Source organism: Polyodon spathula, chromosome 2, assembly GCF_017654505.1.
Source record: "Polyodon spathula isolate WHYD16114869_AA chromosome 2, ASM1765450v1, whole genome shotgun sequence".
Taxonomy (NCBI): domain Eukaryota; kingdom Metazoa; phylum Chordata; class Actinopteri; order Acipenseriformes; family Polyodontidae; genus Polyodon; species Polyodon spathula.
The window spans coordinates 65,893,671-65,906,333 of NC_054535.1; the positions used below are offsets into that span (position 1 = coordinate 65,893,671).

Below are 12,663 nucleotides of genomic sequence, written 5' to 3' on the forward strand. Positions count from 1 at the left end.
AAACTAAGTTTTGTACTCTGAAGTAACATTTAAACTTGCCAACAGTCAAAATCAACAGTCTTTATATTATTAGTTTTGGTGTGTTATTTAAAATTTGTTGTGTATGTTGATGTAGCTAAACCTACATTATTTGGTGGCCTTTTCATGATGTTTCTGTGAATTCTTGTTTTTCTTCCGCAACTCACCTGTGAAATGTACTAAAAATCGCCATGACAAAATCGTTACCTTAATAATAGCCTAATGTTCGCTTCTATTTTGATGCATTACTGGTGTGAAAGCTGTGAAATCCCACCATTTTACAGTATAGGAACGCAAGCAGAAAGATCACACAAAGTGGACATTGCAGTCCTGTCTCCTGCCCCCAGTTTTCCTCAGATTGTAGTGTTTGCTTGATTTCTAGCCACCTAGCTTGTAAAGACAAATTTGAACCAAGTCGTTACCTGCACATAGCAGCTCTTATCAATGTTTGAAGCTAAAATGGATACTGTCATTCAAAAGCATGTGCTTCCTTGGCTTTGTTTACTGACCTGAATTTAATGTGCAGTACATTACACAATTAAAAATCTTCTGGACTAGAAACATTGTACATTGTCTTTACATTGTGTACACTTTATTGCAGGGTCAGTTTTAACAAGTTGAACATGTGCTTGGCAGGGATCTACAACTTAAATACATTGTAAACAGCACTAAGTTCTAACAAGATCTGTTATAAGTTGAGCAGTGACTGGGGGAATTCAGTGCTAGTAATGATTTGGTTCTTTTACAGAAACCTCTGTTGGGTCATTCACAAGACATTACAGATTGCTGAATGAAAGAGTAACTTCTCTTAAAACATTTACATTTTGGGGTCAGAAATATCGGCATTTTTTATTTCTAATTATTTTTAAGCTTGCCATATGTTAAGAAGAAAAAAAAAAAAAAAAACATGTCTGTGTGTGTCGGCCCCAGGCTGGTTCAAAGGAACGTTTATTTTCCACAGTAAACCAGTAGTAGGAACTGGCTGAAAGCTTTGATAAGTCAGTTTAGTCTGTCTGTCTGGATTTCCTCTCCAGTTCCCCTTGCCAGCTGAGAGGCAGTTCAGGCACCCCCTACAGAGAACAGCTGTTCAAAGGAGGGCAGTTTATCCAGTTTCTACAGGTGCAGAGCAGTCAATGGAACACTTCTGTGTTTTAACATACTTGTTTGACTTATGCTCTACACCCCATTATCCCAGCAAGCAGACAACCTTTGTATGTCAGGTTGCTAATTTAGTGGGCTGGAGCACATCATAAAAGTGTCCAGAACTAGCGAGCTTGTCACCATGATTTAAACATCCATCACTCAAACAAATGTGCTGTTTTTGGGTTGTGTGTAATATTTTAATTTCTACTTATAGGATGAGGTAATGTGAAATGTTCCGCTTTTTTGTTGTTTTACCTTCAACATTGTATAATACATTCTAGAAACATTTTGATGACTTTGCAGTTTTAGTACTTTTATCCGCCCCAAGTTTGCAAAGGTCGGTATAGTGTTCTGAGCTTGTGAAAGGTCAATCATGTGTTCATGGCTGCAGGCCAAACTATCCAGTTGTATTGGACTTCAAAGGGCACGTCCAAGCTTTAGAGTTAACAGATCGAGGATTGACCCATGTGTAAAATTAAATCCAGAATTAGTTTGTGTATCTAATCTCAATACAGAGCAACCTGGTCTCAAAGTTCTGCACACTCTCGCAATCATTTTCTTAAAGGAATCTCCGTGTTCACTGCCATTGTTTGACCTTAAATACATCTATTGAAAACATGTAAAAAAGATACTGGGTTTTTATTTTCGGTGATCTAAACAACCATGGATCATCCTGCCACCTTTTAAATTATCTTTCATGCATATTCTCCCAATGACCCAATTTATTAAAAGCACTGTAAACAAAGAAATACAGTACGAAGATCAAGCAGGTTTACCATTTTCTGGAGGAAGAGCCACTGCGGTTAAGGTCATTTAAAAAAATTAAAAAATAAACTGTTACTATGAGGAAATAAATCTTTTTCACTTTTTGTTTTATGTATATGTGGACCTATTAGTTTGCAATTATAAAGGAGAAAGCCATTTTTAAATTATCATATTTTAATAATTTATGCTCCAGAATTGAAGCACCCTGAGCACAAAAACTACCCAGAGCTTGAACCTGGAAAATAGAAAATTGGACACTTTAATTGTTTTATCAATAAAAAATTGAACTAGTCTTATCTTTTGGCCAAGTGTTGTTGACGTAAGTTTTAGGCAGCAGTGTATTGTTCCTTAACTATAATAAGGAACCTGTGCATTGCGGTTTTATAAATTAAGGTGTTCTGGTCAGCCCTTTGTAGTACTAAACAGTAGGGTTGGAACATAATCAATTATTAGATATTATCGATAATGTTTTTGCATCGACAATGTTATTGCGTTGAAAAATTATCAATAATCATATTATCATCCATTACCCAATATGACACACTTGTGTGTAGCAGTAAGCAGCACTAAAGATGTGATCTGTACGCACTGAGTAGTGGGAATTTGTTGTAACATGAGGAATAAAGGCCTCGACACACCGGACACGATGTGACAAGCGAATGTGTCATATGACATATCGCACCATGACAAAAAATAAATAAAACATGTATTTCTGATACGAGCTGTTCACACTGCCTGTGATGTGACAGGCAAGACTGAAGCAATGCGAAAAAATAGGATTGGTGGCTTTTTGCGATTTTTGTCACGTGACAACTAGTTAACTGACTGAGTAACAGCTTCCCTTAATGTGTTCCTTTAATAAACATTGGTGGAAGAAAAAATAATTCTTGCAGTATCAAAATACCCGAAGCTGTACAATAAAGGACACGGAAATTATAAAGACACGGCAGTGAGGGAGAACATCTGGCAGTCCATTTCCAGGGAATTGGATATAGCTGGTGTGTAATTTGTTTACCTTTACTGAAATAAGTATTCTGAAAAGCAATTATATACATTTGTATTCGCTGTATAATAGGACTATCATAGGTGTGATTTTTATCCAGCTGATGATACAATCAGAGAAGAGTTGCCTATCACAGCGTGTGCGTCAGTCACCACTGGTGTGAAAGGTAGTGTCGCAGCAAGAATACTGTTTTATTGCAGAACAAACCACATCGTGACTGGTGTGTGGAGACCTTAAGCCTTACTGAGCAAGGTGAACGTTTGAAGCCAATGGCGAAGGCAACTGCAGATAAACCTCGAACCGTCTGAAAAGAACAACAAAAATCAGCCCTGTGTGTTTTTTTTTTAGGAGACAACACCATGCAAAGGCAATACCACTAATCTCTTCACTCATCTAAAGATCACCATTCAGATTCGCATTCACGTATTTCTGCAAGACCAAAATATGACAGAGGCAGAGTAAAACCTATATCTGAGCAGAGAAGTTCAAACATAACATGAACTGAAGTTCTGGAACGTAAATCAAAATATAGCAAATATCACCTGAAAAACAGTGAAATTGCAAATGTCATTGCTTGTTTTATGTGCAAGTATATGTAGCCATAAGTTGATACATGTAAGTTGTATGTAATTAATGATTTTAAACACTCTGCTTGCTTTTAACTTTAACTTTACATCATGATTTCATTTTGATCCTAAATTTTAAACTGGCAAAGCCGGACTGGCTTTCTATCACAATAACACAGTATTTGGAACTTGCAACTTATGCCTATTTATCAGTTTGACAGTTTATTGTACATTTAAACATAAAAGGGTTTATTTTCTAACTTCCCACTTATAAAGCACTACTTCAAAAAATGAAAAAACTATAATAAAATAAACATTTCAAAAGAAACTAGTGTGTAAACAGGTATATGCCCATACAAAACTATAAAAACAATAGTAGCTTTTAATCTAGATAGATAGATAGATATAACAAATTGAATATTGTAGGTTATATTCAAAATAAACATATGTATTGTAAAAGGCGGTTCTAGTGTTAATGAAATGTAACTTTTAGATGTTCCACAAACACATACACACAAATATAAATAAAAACTAGTAAAACAGTAGTAAAAAAGTAGTAATAAAATTATAGTTTTACCTAATTTTGTGTGTGTTTGTGCGTGTTGGAAAGCTAACCAGACAAACAAGTAATTCAGAATGTGCGCGACAACATGTGAATTAATTTCTCTTGTTAAATGTTTTTATCTTCATGGCAACGCATGAAGCTCTCCTCATGATATTCAGAGTTGTTCTTTTCCTACTTAGAAAGCAGACACTGACATTTAAATATCCCCTCCCCTAAAACACTGTGAATTGAGTAATCTGCATTGGTACGTCCTGATTTTTTTTTTTTTTTTTTTCTTTCTTTAATCAGAACTGCATAGCAACGCATTTCCTGAAAAGTATGGCAAACAGGTTGTGAGGAAAACTGTCATGTGCATGTAAACACTGCCATTGAGTTTAGAAGAAATACAACTAGACAGGTTTCAAAGACATGCACTTTTAATAAGTTATGAAACAGCGGTTGGTTACAACGTTTGCCATAAGGTTGATTACTTTTTTTTTTTTTTTGCATTGATAATAGCAATTATATTTAGTTGTTCATTTAAATACAGCGTTTTGACTGTCCAAATGTTTGATATGTGCGTGAATAAAACTTTTGAGCTGTATCCAATAGTTTCTCTTTCATTTCAATGTTGATGGTGTTTAAAATGTACTGGTAGTTGTATGTATGAGTATAACCGCATGTTGAAGTAGTCCATAGGTGTCTATTTTTTTTACGGCCTTTCTGCTGAAGATTATGTGATATTAAGTCAGAAAAATGGTATCTTGACTGCTGAAACCTCGTGAGCCACAAGCAGGATTCCTGCTCCTGTTTACAGGGTTTCGTGAGAAAGCGCTGGACCCTGCCCTTAAAGTCGCTCTGCCAAGAGGATGTCCTTTTGTTGTTTCACAATGTAGGTTATTCGCGTGACAACGTTACACAGTCATGACTGTAGAGTCGATTTTCAAGTGCATGTAAACCAAGGCATTGACTTTTAGAAGTAGTTTCATGTTGCTCAAGTGTGTGTGTGTGTGTGTGTGTGTGTGTGTGTGTGTGTGTGTGTGTGTGTGTGTGTGTGTGTGTGTGTGTGTTTTACATTTCATCAATTACAAGAAATGTTACATATTTTACTTATTCAGCCGATAATCATGATTATCATGATAATTTGCAGCCGATAATCAATAACTGAAAATGTAATTGTACTCCAACCTTACTAAACACCAGAATTTAAGGTCAACTTAAGGGCAGTCCAAAATTACAAAGCATGCAACAGGAGGGGAGAGAGAAGAGGGGGCGGCATTTTTATATTGCTTGAAATATTCAAATTGCCTTCCTACAAAAGTACTGTTGACATCTCTGGTGGCTTTTTGTCATATTTTTGGTTAAGAAAAAAGGTAGTTTGCATTAGTGTACGATATAGGATACAGTAAACAAGACCAAAGTGTCTTTTTTTCACTTTTGCTATGGTAAGTAATTGCATTTTGAAAACCTTTGTCTGGAATATCAAGTTATTCATCCTTGCCCACTTGAAAGGTCACCTTGTCAAAGAGAAATGGTTGTTTATATATCAGTAAAATCAAACTAAGTCTAGAACTTGTTTACAGTGACACACATTGTATGTATCCTAATATTTAAATAGTTATTTAAAATTGGCAATCATTTATTGATGTTTTTATTGTTTGGTTCTCCATATGGCGCTGTTGTTAACAAAACCTTTTGTTCTAACACTTCAGATTATTTGATCATTCAATGGAAGGCTTTAAGAACTGGGAATTTATGACCACTCACTGCTGGGGAGAAAAGGCTGCTGGAGATTGGATCCTTGAAATCTATGATACCCCTTCACAACTCAGAAACCATAAAACTCCAGGTAATTCGTGAGAAGCAGACCTGTACAAAATTCAGTGTGACAATCATGAAACGAGCAACTGATTTTGAAATGCAAGAAATAGCTATTGCAAATGAAATGTTCAACAGTTATGTAATATATTCAATTAATAGCATGGTAACACCCAGAAATTAGCGGTGAGGACAATTTTAAATATTCTGAATTAATACATTATGTGGTGTTAACCCTGTGTTGCTCAAAGTGCTTTGCAGGATGTATTTATCAAGTACAATTTATTTATCAAGCATGCCTCCTCAACGAATATATTGGTGTACATGTACTCTCTTTTTACCCTCATTTACAGGGAAACTTAAGGAGTGGTCTCTGGTTCTTTATGGGACTTCTGTTCACCCGTACTCTCCACGTTTTGCTCATCCAAAAGTAGAGAAGCCCCGTTCACCAGTTGAGACCACCACACCGGACTACAGTGAATACACTGGTGAGGTCAAGGAACTGCAGAGCAGAATGAAATGTTGTTATGGCAACTCCTGAGTGAGAGTCTAATGGGTAGTGTTCTGTGATGTTGCCAGTTATTTCATTTTATTGATCAACAACTAGGCAAATCTCTCTCTTTCTATCTAGACCATTATATTTCAAACATTTTTGACAAGAGTATTAATAAAGTTGTTTATTTATTGTAAGCAGTATTTCTTGTATGAATAGTATTAAAGTAATGTTCATTTCACTAGTTTTTTGTTTTTTTTGTAAGCATATATTCCTCTTTCAACTTAACACTTCTATCACATCCAAAAAGCATATACAGTATGGATAATCTCTCATCCACATTCTTAAAATGTATAGTTTTCACCTTATGTTCTCCACCATGCTTGAGGGGTCTCAGTGACCAAATATAAAATATTTCTCCCGAAAGGACCTTGTGACCCAGAATGTAGCGACGGAGGCTGTGACGGACCAGGCCCTCATCAGTGCATTGACTGTTTGCACTACTTCCTGAAATTTAAAAACCACACAAGGTGAGACATTGCCACTGGAACGTGTACTTCATTGGATGTGGATTGCCTGATACCAGGCCTTTTTGACTTACCAAAGACAGTGCTAAGCATAGATCTGCAAAGCAAGTTGTCTTCAAAGAAATATATAATTTTCTTGGGGGACCTTATGGTGTGTTTCTTCATTACAAAGTTGCAGGAGTACCCATTCATTTAGTGATTGAGTGCATTTTAGTTTGCTTTTTTGTTTGTGTTCATTGTGTATAGCAGTTAGTCTCTGTTAGCGTGGTATAGCTCAAACGTTTGCAATTATGATCAAAGGCTTACTTCAGACCTCAAGAGTATAATAAATACTTAAATATAAACATTTGCAGGTGCAGGAAAATCACAGAATGTGCTTCCACAGACATTTTTTAAAGGTGGATAATGAAAAGGTAGGGCAATTGTTTAAGTAGTAGCTCCAATACAGCTGTTGACCGAAGTTGAGCTTTGCTACGATATACTAGATATTATACTGGGCAATAGGCTCAGCTTTGTGATTTAAATTCAGAAGGTTTATTTATTTTTTTTTAATTCCTAGAAATGGTTAACCTATTTACTACTGCAGTGGTTTTTTTGGTTTTATTAAATGCAACGTTTTACAAACCTTACATAATTGTTACATTATGCATTTTATTCACAGCTAGCTTAGCACTGTATACAAATTTTATTCCATGAAATATATTTTTAGTTGTTGCAATTTTTATTTAGCATATTTTAGTAAACTACATTGTCCTGGTGCTACTGCTGTGGTGCAGGGGATGTCAAGTGCAATATGGTACTATCAGCAGAACATTTCACACATACAGTTTTATTCTATGTCAATGGTTGCAGTAGTTCTTATATGGTTTCATTGATTTTCTATGATCCATTACCAGCAGCTCTCATATGCTTTTGAGGAAGCCTATATATTTCAGTATTATTACGGTTTTAGTGACATCTCCTCCTACTTTCTTCTCATCTGTGTGCTAGCAGCATGCATGCAAGCACAGAACGGTAGTGCATGACACAAGCCTGCACTCCCGTGTGTTGCATGTTCGCAGGAAGTGCACCACATTTGAAAAACAAACCATAGACAACACACTTCGATGCATTCTGTGCACCCCTCGCAAATATGTAAATGGTTGCGAGAAAACAACGATTTTTTTTTTTTCTGTAGGACCTGTGTTTCTGAATGTCCATCGGGGTTCTTCAGAGATGATAAGAAGCGCTGCAAGAAGTGCTACTCCCTGTGCGACACGTGTGTGGGAAGCCGCAGTGATCAGTGCACTTCCTGTAAGCCTGGCTACCACCTGAATGAAGAAACATACAGCTGTGTCTCCAGCTGTCCTGAGAGCTTCTACCTGGACAAAGGCAAGTGATTTGCAAAACGAATCCTCATAATAATAAATGACCCCTTCCCAGTGCATTAGATAAAACATTAAACATGCCTATTGTAGGAAAATAGTCATTGCACATAAAGAATTCCATTACATGTAAAACATTTTAAATCCCAGTTACCTTCCCTTTGAAGTTTTCAACCTCTTCTTTCTTGTGAACTTTTTTATTGTGGGGCAAGTAAAATTTGTACTTAGGGAAAATTCATGTGCCTCTTGGGTGTACAAAAAAAGAGGGAGAAAAAAAAAACTTTTCTTAAAGATTTTTCAACTTTTCTATGACTGTTCGTCTAGTGTGCTGTTTTACTGTGCTGGAAGCCGTTAAGATCTACATATTCCCTGCCAAATGTCTTTCGTACGTGCAATTTCAAGTAATGCCAGTATTCATGATTTAATAAACTTAAGCCAAACCAAAAATATGCTAAGTTTTGAACTAACACATAAATATTAAAGAGTAAGTAGCAAGGTTCTGAAAATATAGCGTTATACATACCCATGTGTTTTAATAATACACCTGTAATTTTTATTTCCATTGTTAACATCCTGATAACTTTTTACACTTACAACTTTTAAAGTACGTTTCAAAGCGCTTTTCAAAATGGCCGCTCTAGTGCACTGTGGTTTGAGATCTGTCCTCTAAATCGATGCAAGAAGAGTGATAAAAATAAAAATAAAAAACAAGCATAACAAGAAGTGCTCTGGCTTTTCTTTTCTGTACAACATTATGGATCATTATTGCTGTTACCTGTGACAATGTGGGCAATAATCCTTACACTATCTGTGCATTAGAGTGGCCAATTTTAAAAGAGCTTTCAAACAGACTTTAAAGCTGTAAGTGTAAAAAGTTGTCAGGATGTTAACAGTGAAAAGAAACGTTACAGGTAAGTTACTTAAACAGCAACACATGGGGACGTGTAATTCTGTATTTTTCGTAACCACCCTCCTTACTCCTTTAAGTTACCAAATGTGGTGTTGAAAACAAATGCCAGAGTTGTTCAGTCCATAGGAAATATGCCATTGTATTTTCCAGCTAGTTACTGTTCAATCTGTAGCTCTGAAGCCAAGAGTTCCTGCACAACACAATAGGTAAACATGCTGTACTGAGGCAACAGAGTAATATGAGTCTACATTTGATTTTGAGTGGGACTTTTTATTTATTTATTTATTTGTTTGTTTATTTGTTTATTTATTATTTTGCTGCCTTGTGGACATTAAAACCTAAGTCAAGAAACAAGTGAAAACCGACATGAACTGGTTTGCCTCTGTTTAACTTGTGGTTTATTTGCTTTAACAGAATCGAACATGTGCAGGAAGTGTAGTGAACATTGTAAAAAGTGCACTGGGCTTCAGACCTGTACAGAATGCAGACCAGGCATGAGGTAAGTGAACTCAATAAGGTATATAGTAAATCACAAAGTTGTTTTGGATATTAAAGGGACACTTTATATACCATCTTGTGGCAAATTGGTTAACAGTGTGCAGGTGCAGGTAATCAATGAACATACAGACTATTATTATTGAGGTGCAGAGTTGTTTAATGAGTTTGTATCCAGTGCTTGACGGCAAGACAAACAGTAAACAATAAATGATGCTAAGTAATACAGCGGTGTGTATTACTTAAATTGTAATCCCTGGGTTTGTCCGGAAATAATAGTCCCGTTCTTTAGACACCCACACGAAACACAAAACGCAATAAGTCCATTAGTGAGTGAATTAGTGCTCGTGGTGCAAATACAGTTTATACGTGATACAAGTGCAGTGCTGTTTCAGGTTTGTGCTGGCCGGAACGTGTTAGCCATCTACTAATAACAAGACACAAGTCGAGACAAACAAACACTCACGATACTTTTACACAAATCACAGGTCCTTCCAGGTTGTTCTCTAACTACGACGAAGGAACAGATTACGTTGTTTCGTCCCCTATTTATACCATCACACATGTCCCCTTTGTAAACGATTGCAGCAGCTCATCCAATCCGCGGCTGCCACATTATTTCCCTTCCGGGTCGATGAATTAATGCACCGAAGCTCCGCCCCCTTTCTAAATGACCGACATCGTTTTAGCCCAGGAATTTAGTGTCAGGCCAAACAGTCCAGGGTACTCTATTCCTGTTATTTAGCGCCCTCACATTTCAGGAGGGAGATTTACCACAAAGTCTGTCTTTCTGTCACACATCTATATTGTCTCTTAATTTCTTACCTGTTTAACACCCTATTCCTTGTGTTCTCTATCATTCTCTATCACATTGTTGTTTCTGTTAAGATCATTGTTTGTCAGGTTTCTATGTCCTTTTTCAGCCACTTAAAATGCTGCTCTTGAAGTGAAGTGGCTTTAGAAATAATCATTAGGGGTATTAAACTGTAATTTCTGACCATATCCAACTGTGGCTCATATAAGTTTGTAGGTAGAAAACTCTCACAATTTTAGAAGGGTCAGCAACATTCCAATTGGACATTTCAACTTGGGTTAAACATGTGGTTAAATATTTTAAATAAAGCATTTGAAAAACATTGTTCTATAATTCATTGACAAACTGAATCTATTAATCTGTGTAGCATCTATACTGTCAATAAAGTTTCTATAAACTGTACATAAGGGGGTGGGGGGAATGTGGAGTTTATATTGTGTGATCCAGAGTAAGAAAATCTTAGGAATTACTATGTATAGATATCACCCCTAAATACTAATCAACTTTCCTAAAATTCAGTGTACTGTATACTATTGAAATTGCCTCATGCTGAAGACAGCAGCTCATTGAAATTAGGAAAATGTTCAGTTTTCTTGATTTGTAGTTTCAGTATCCCATATTCTATAAATATAGAAACATGGCATATGGTCATACCAGAACTATTTTCTGTGTTTTTTTGCAAAGCCCACTAGAGTTTATTGTTTTAAAAAATGCAAGAGGGATGTCTTCTTCTCTCCCCAGCCTTGATCTATCGTCATGCTGATGTCATACCTGAAAGCTATATTTAGCTGCTCTGACGCAGTTACTTAAGCTCCAAAACAAGTTGTTTTTAAAAGGCACTTATTTAGACCCTTTTCCTTGGTCAGCAGTATAATTACAGCTTCCAGGAGTCCAGAACTCCAAATGATTTATTTATTTAAAATTCTGTGCTGTTTTTCTTATCCTTGACACTTTTTGCTTCTCCAGTTTACAGGGATCGAAATGCTCGATTTCATGTGATGCTGGAACATACTACAACGCCCATAGAAAGGAATGTGAGATCTGTCATAAAGCTTGTGCTGCGTGTGCAGGTAATCCGGATTGTTTCAAATATTGGATTATGTGCAGATTCTCTTTCATGTGTAGACACTTTGTAATACCTTTGCATCCAACACAGATTTCATGAGCCAGTTTCCTATGTTGTGCGTGGTTTTGTTTGAATGGTTTAAAAAATGGCTTGCTCTTTATTTCCCATTATAGGCACAGGTGCAGAGGCTTGTACAAAGTGTGCAGAAGATTACTACATGGAAGACTGGAGGTGTGTGTTAAGTTGCAGTGCTGGATACTATTTGGAACAAAGCTCAGAAAATGCAGAGAAACTGAGTACATGCAGAAAGTAAGTTTCTGATATGTGTTTTTTTTTTTTTTTTTTTTTTTTTTTTTTTTTTATTATTCATAAATAAAATTGTATTCAGTAACAAAATTAACGTACAACAATTCATTGGTATGCATTTCAGGTTATCATCCCCCAGCTGGGGATCCATGCCTATTATATATGCGTGTTGCACTTAATAAAGACATGTTGAAGTTTTGTATACATTATTTCTAGTGAACCTCTTTACATTGTGATGAAACTTGGTTAGGACATTCTCAAGAGCAATTTATTTAGTATCAGTTTTGGGGGGTGTAAGGAAATGCCAATCCATATGCCTTTTATTTAGGTACTTTTGTAACAATTGTAATTATCCATGTACATTATATAGTTTTCTTAATTTTCAGTGTTTATTTTTTAGAAGAGCACAATCTACTGGAATACAACTTTAGAGTAACACAGTTATTTTGAGCCTTGGGACTTCATTGAAACATCTTATTTGCTGCTTCATGTGATAATATACTATGTATTTGTTATTTCTAACCAGCTGAAAATTAAAACAGTACTGTAATACCTGAAGGACAAATATTCAATTTGATGTTACGTTTAAAAGTTGATTTAATATGGTTTCTATCCAACTAATTCAGTTTGCTATTGTTTATTTTCAAATATTTGTCCCTCATTGAAGAACCCAAGCCAGCTCAAAATACTTTACGTCTAAAAGTGCACGATTTATTAAAATATTTTGTTTTCACCTAAAAAGTAAACACAGAAAATAAATAACCCTACGGACATAGGTCAGGGTGATCTGCTGTTTCATGATCATCATAGCTCTGCTGAAAATGATCATTA

General features: G+C 35.9%; 1 protein-coding gene across 2 annotated transcripts in view; it reads left to right on the top strand.

The window, feature by feature from the left end:
* The window catches only part of LOC121299199 (proprotein convertase subtilisin/kexin type 5-like), a 168,205-nt gene that overhangs the window by 94,856 nt on the left and 60,686 nt on the right, over positions 1 to 12,663 (top strand). For both annotated transcript variants that reach the window (XM_041226833.1, XM_041226841.1), the window contains exons 13-19: positions 5,752 to 5,888; positions 6,211 to 6,345; positions 6,778 to 6,880; positions 8,055 to 8,248; positions 9,566 to 9,650; positions 11,427 to 11,530; positions 11,700 to 11,835. In XM_041226833.1, coding sequence (XP_041082767.1) covers positions 5,752 to 5,888; positions 6,211 to 6,345; positions 6,778 to 6,880; positions 8,055 to 8,248; positions 9,566 to 9,650; positions 11,427 to 11,530; positions 11,700 to 11,835 — 894 coding nt within the window. The remainder of the gene's footprint in view (positions 1 to 5,751; positions 5,889 to 6,210; positions 6,346 to 6,777; positions 6,881 to 8,054; positions 8,249 to 9,565; positions 9,651 to 11,426; positions 11,531 to 11,699; positions 11,836 to 12,663) is intronic.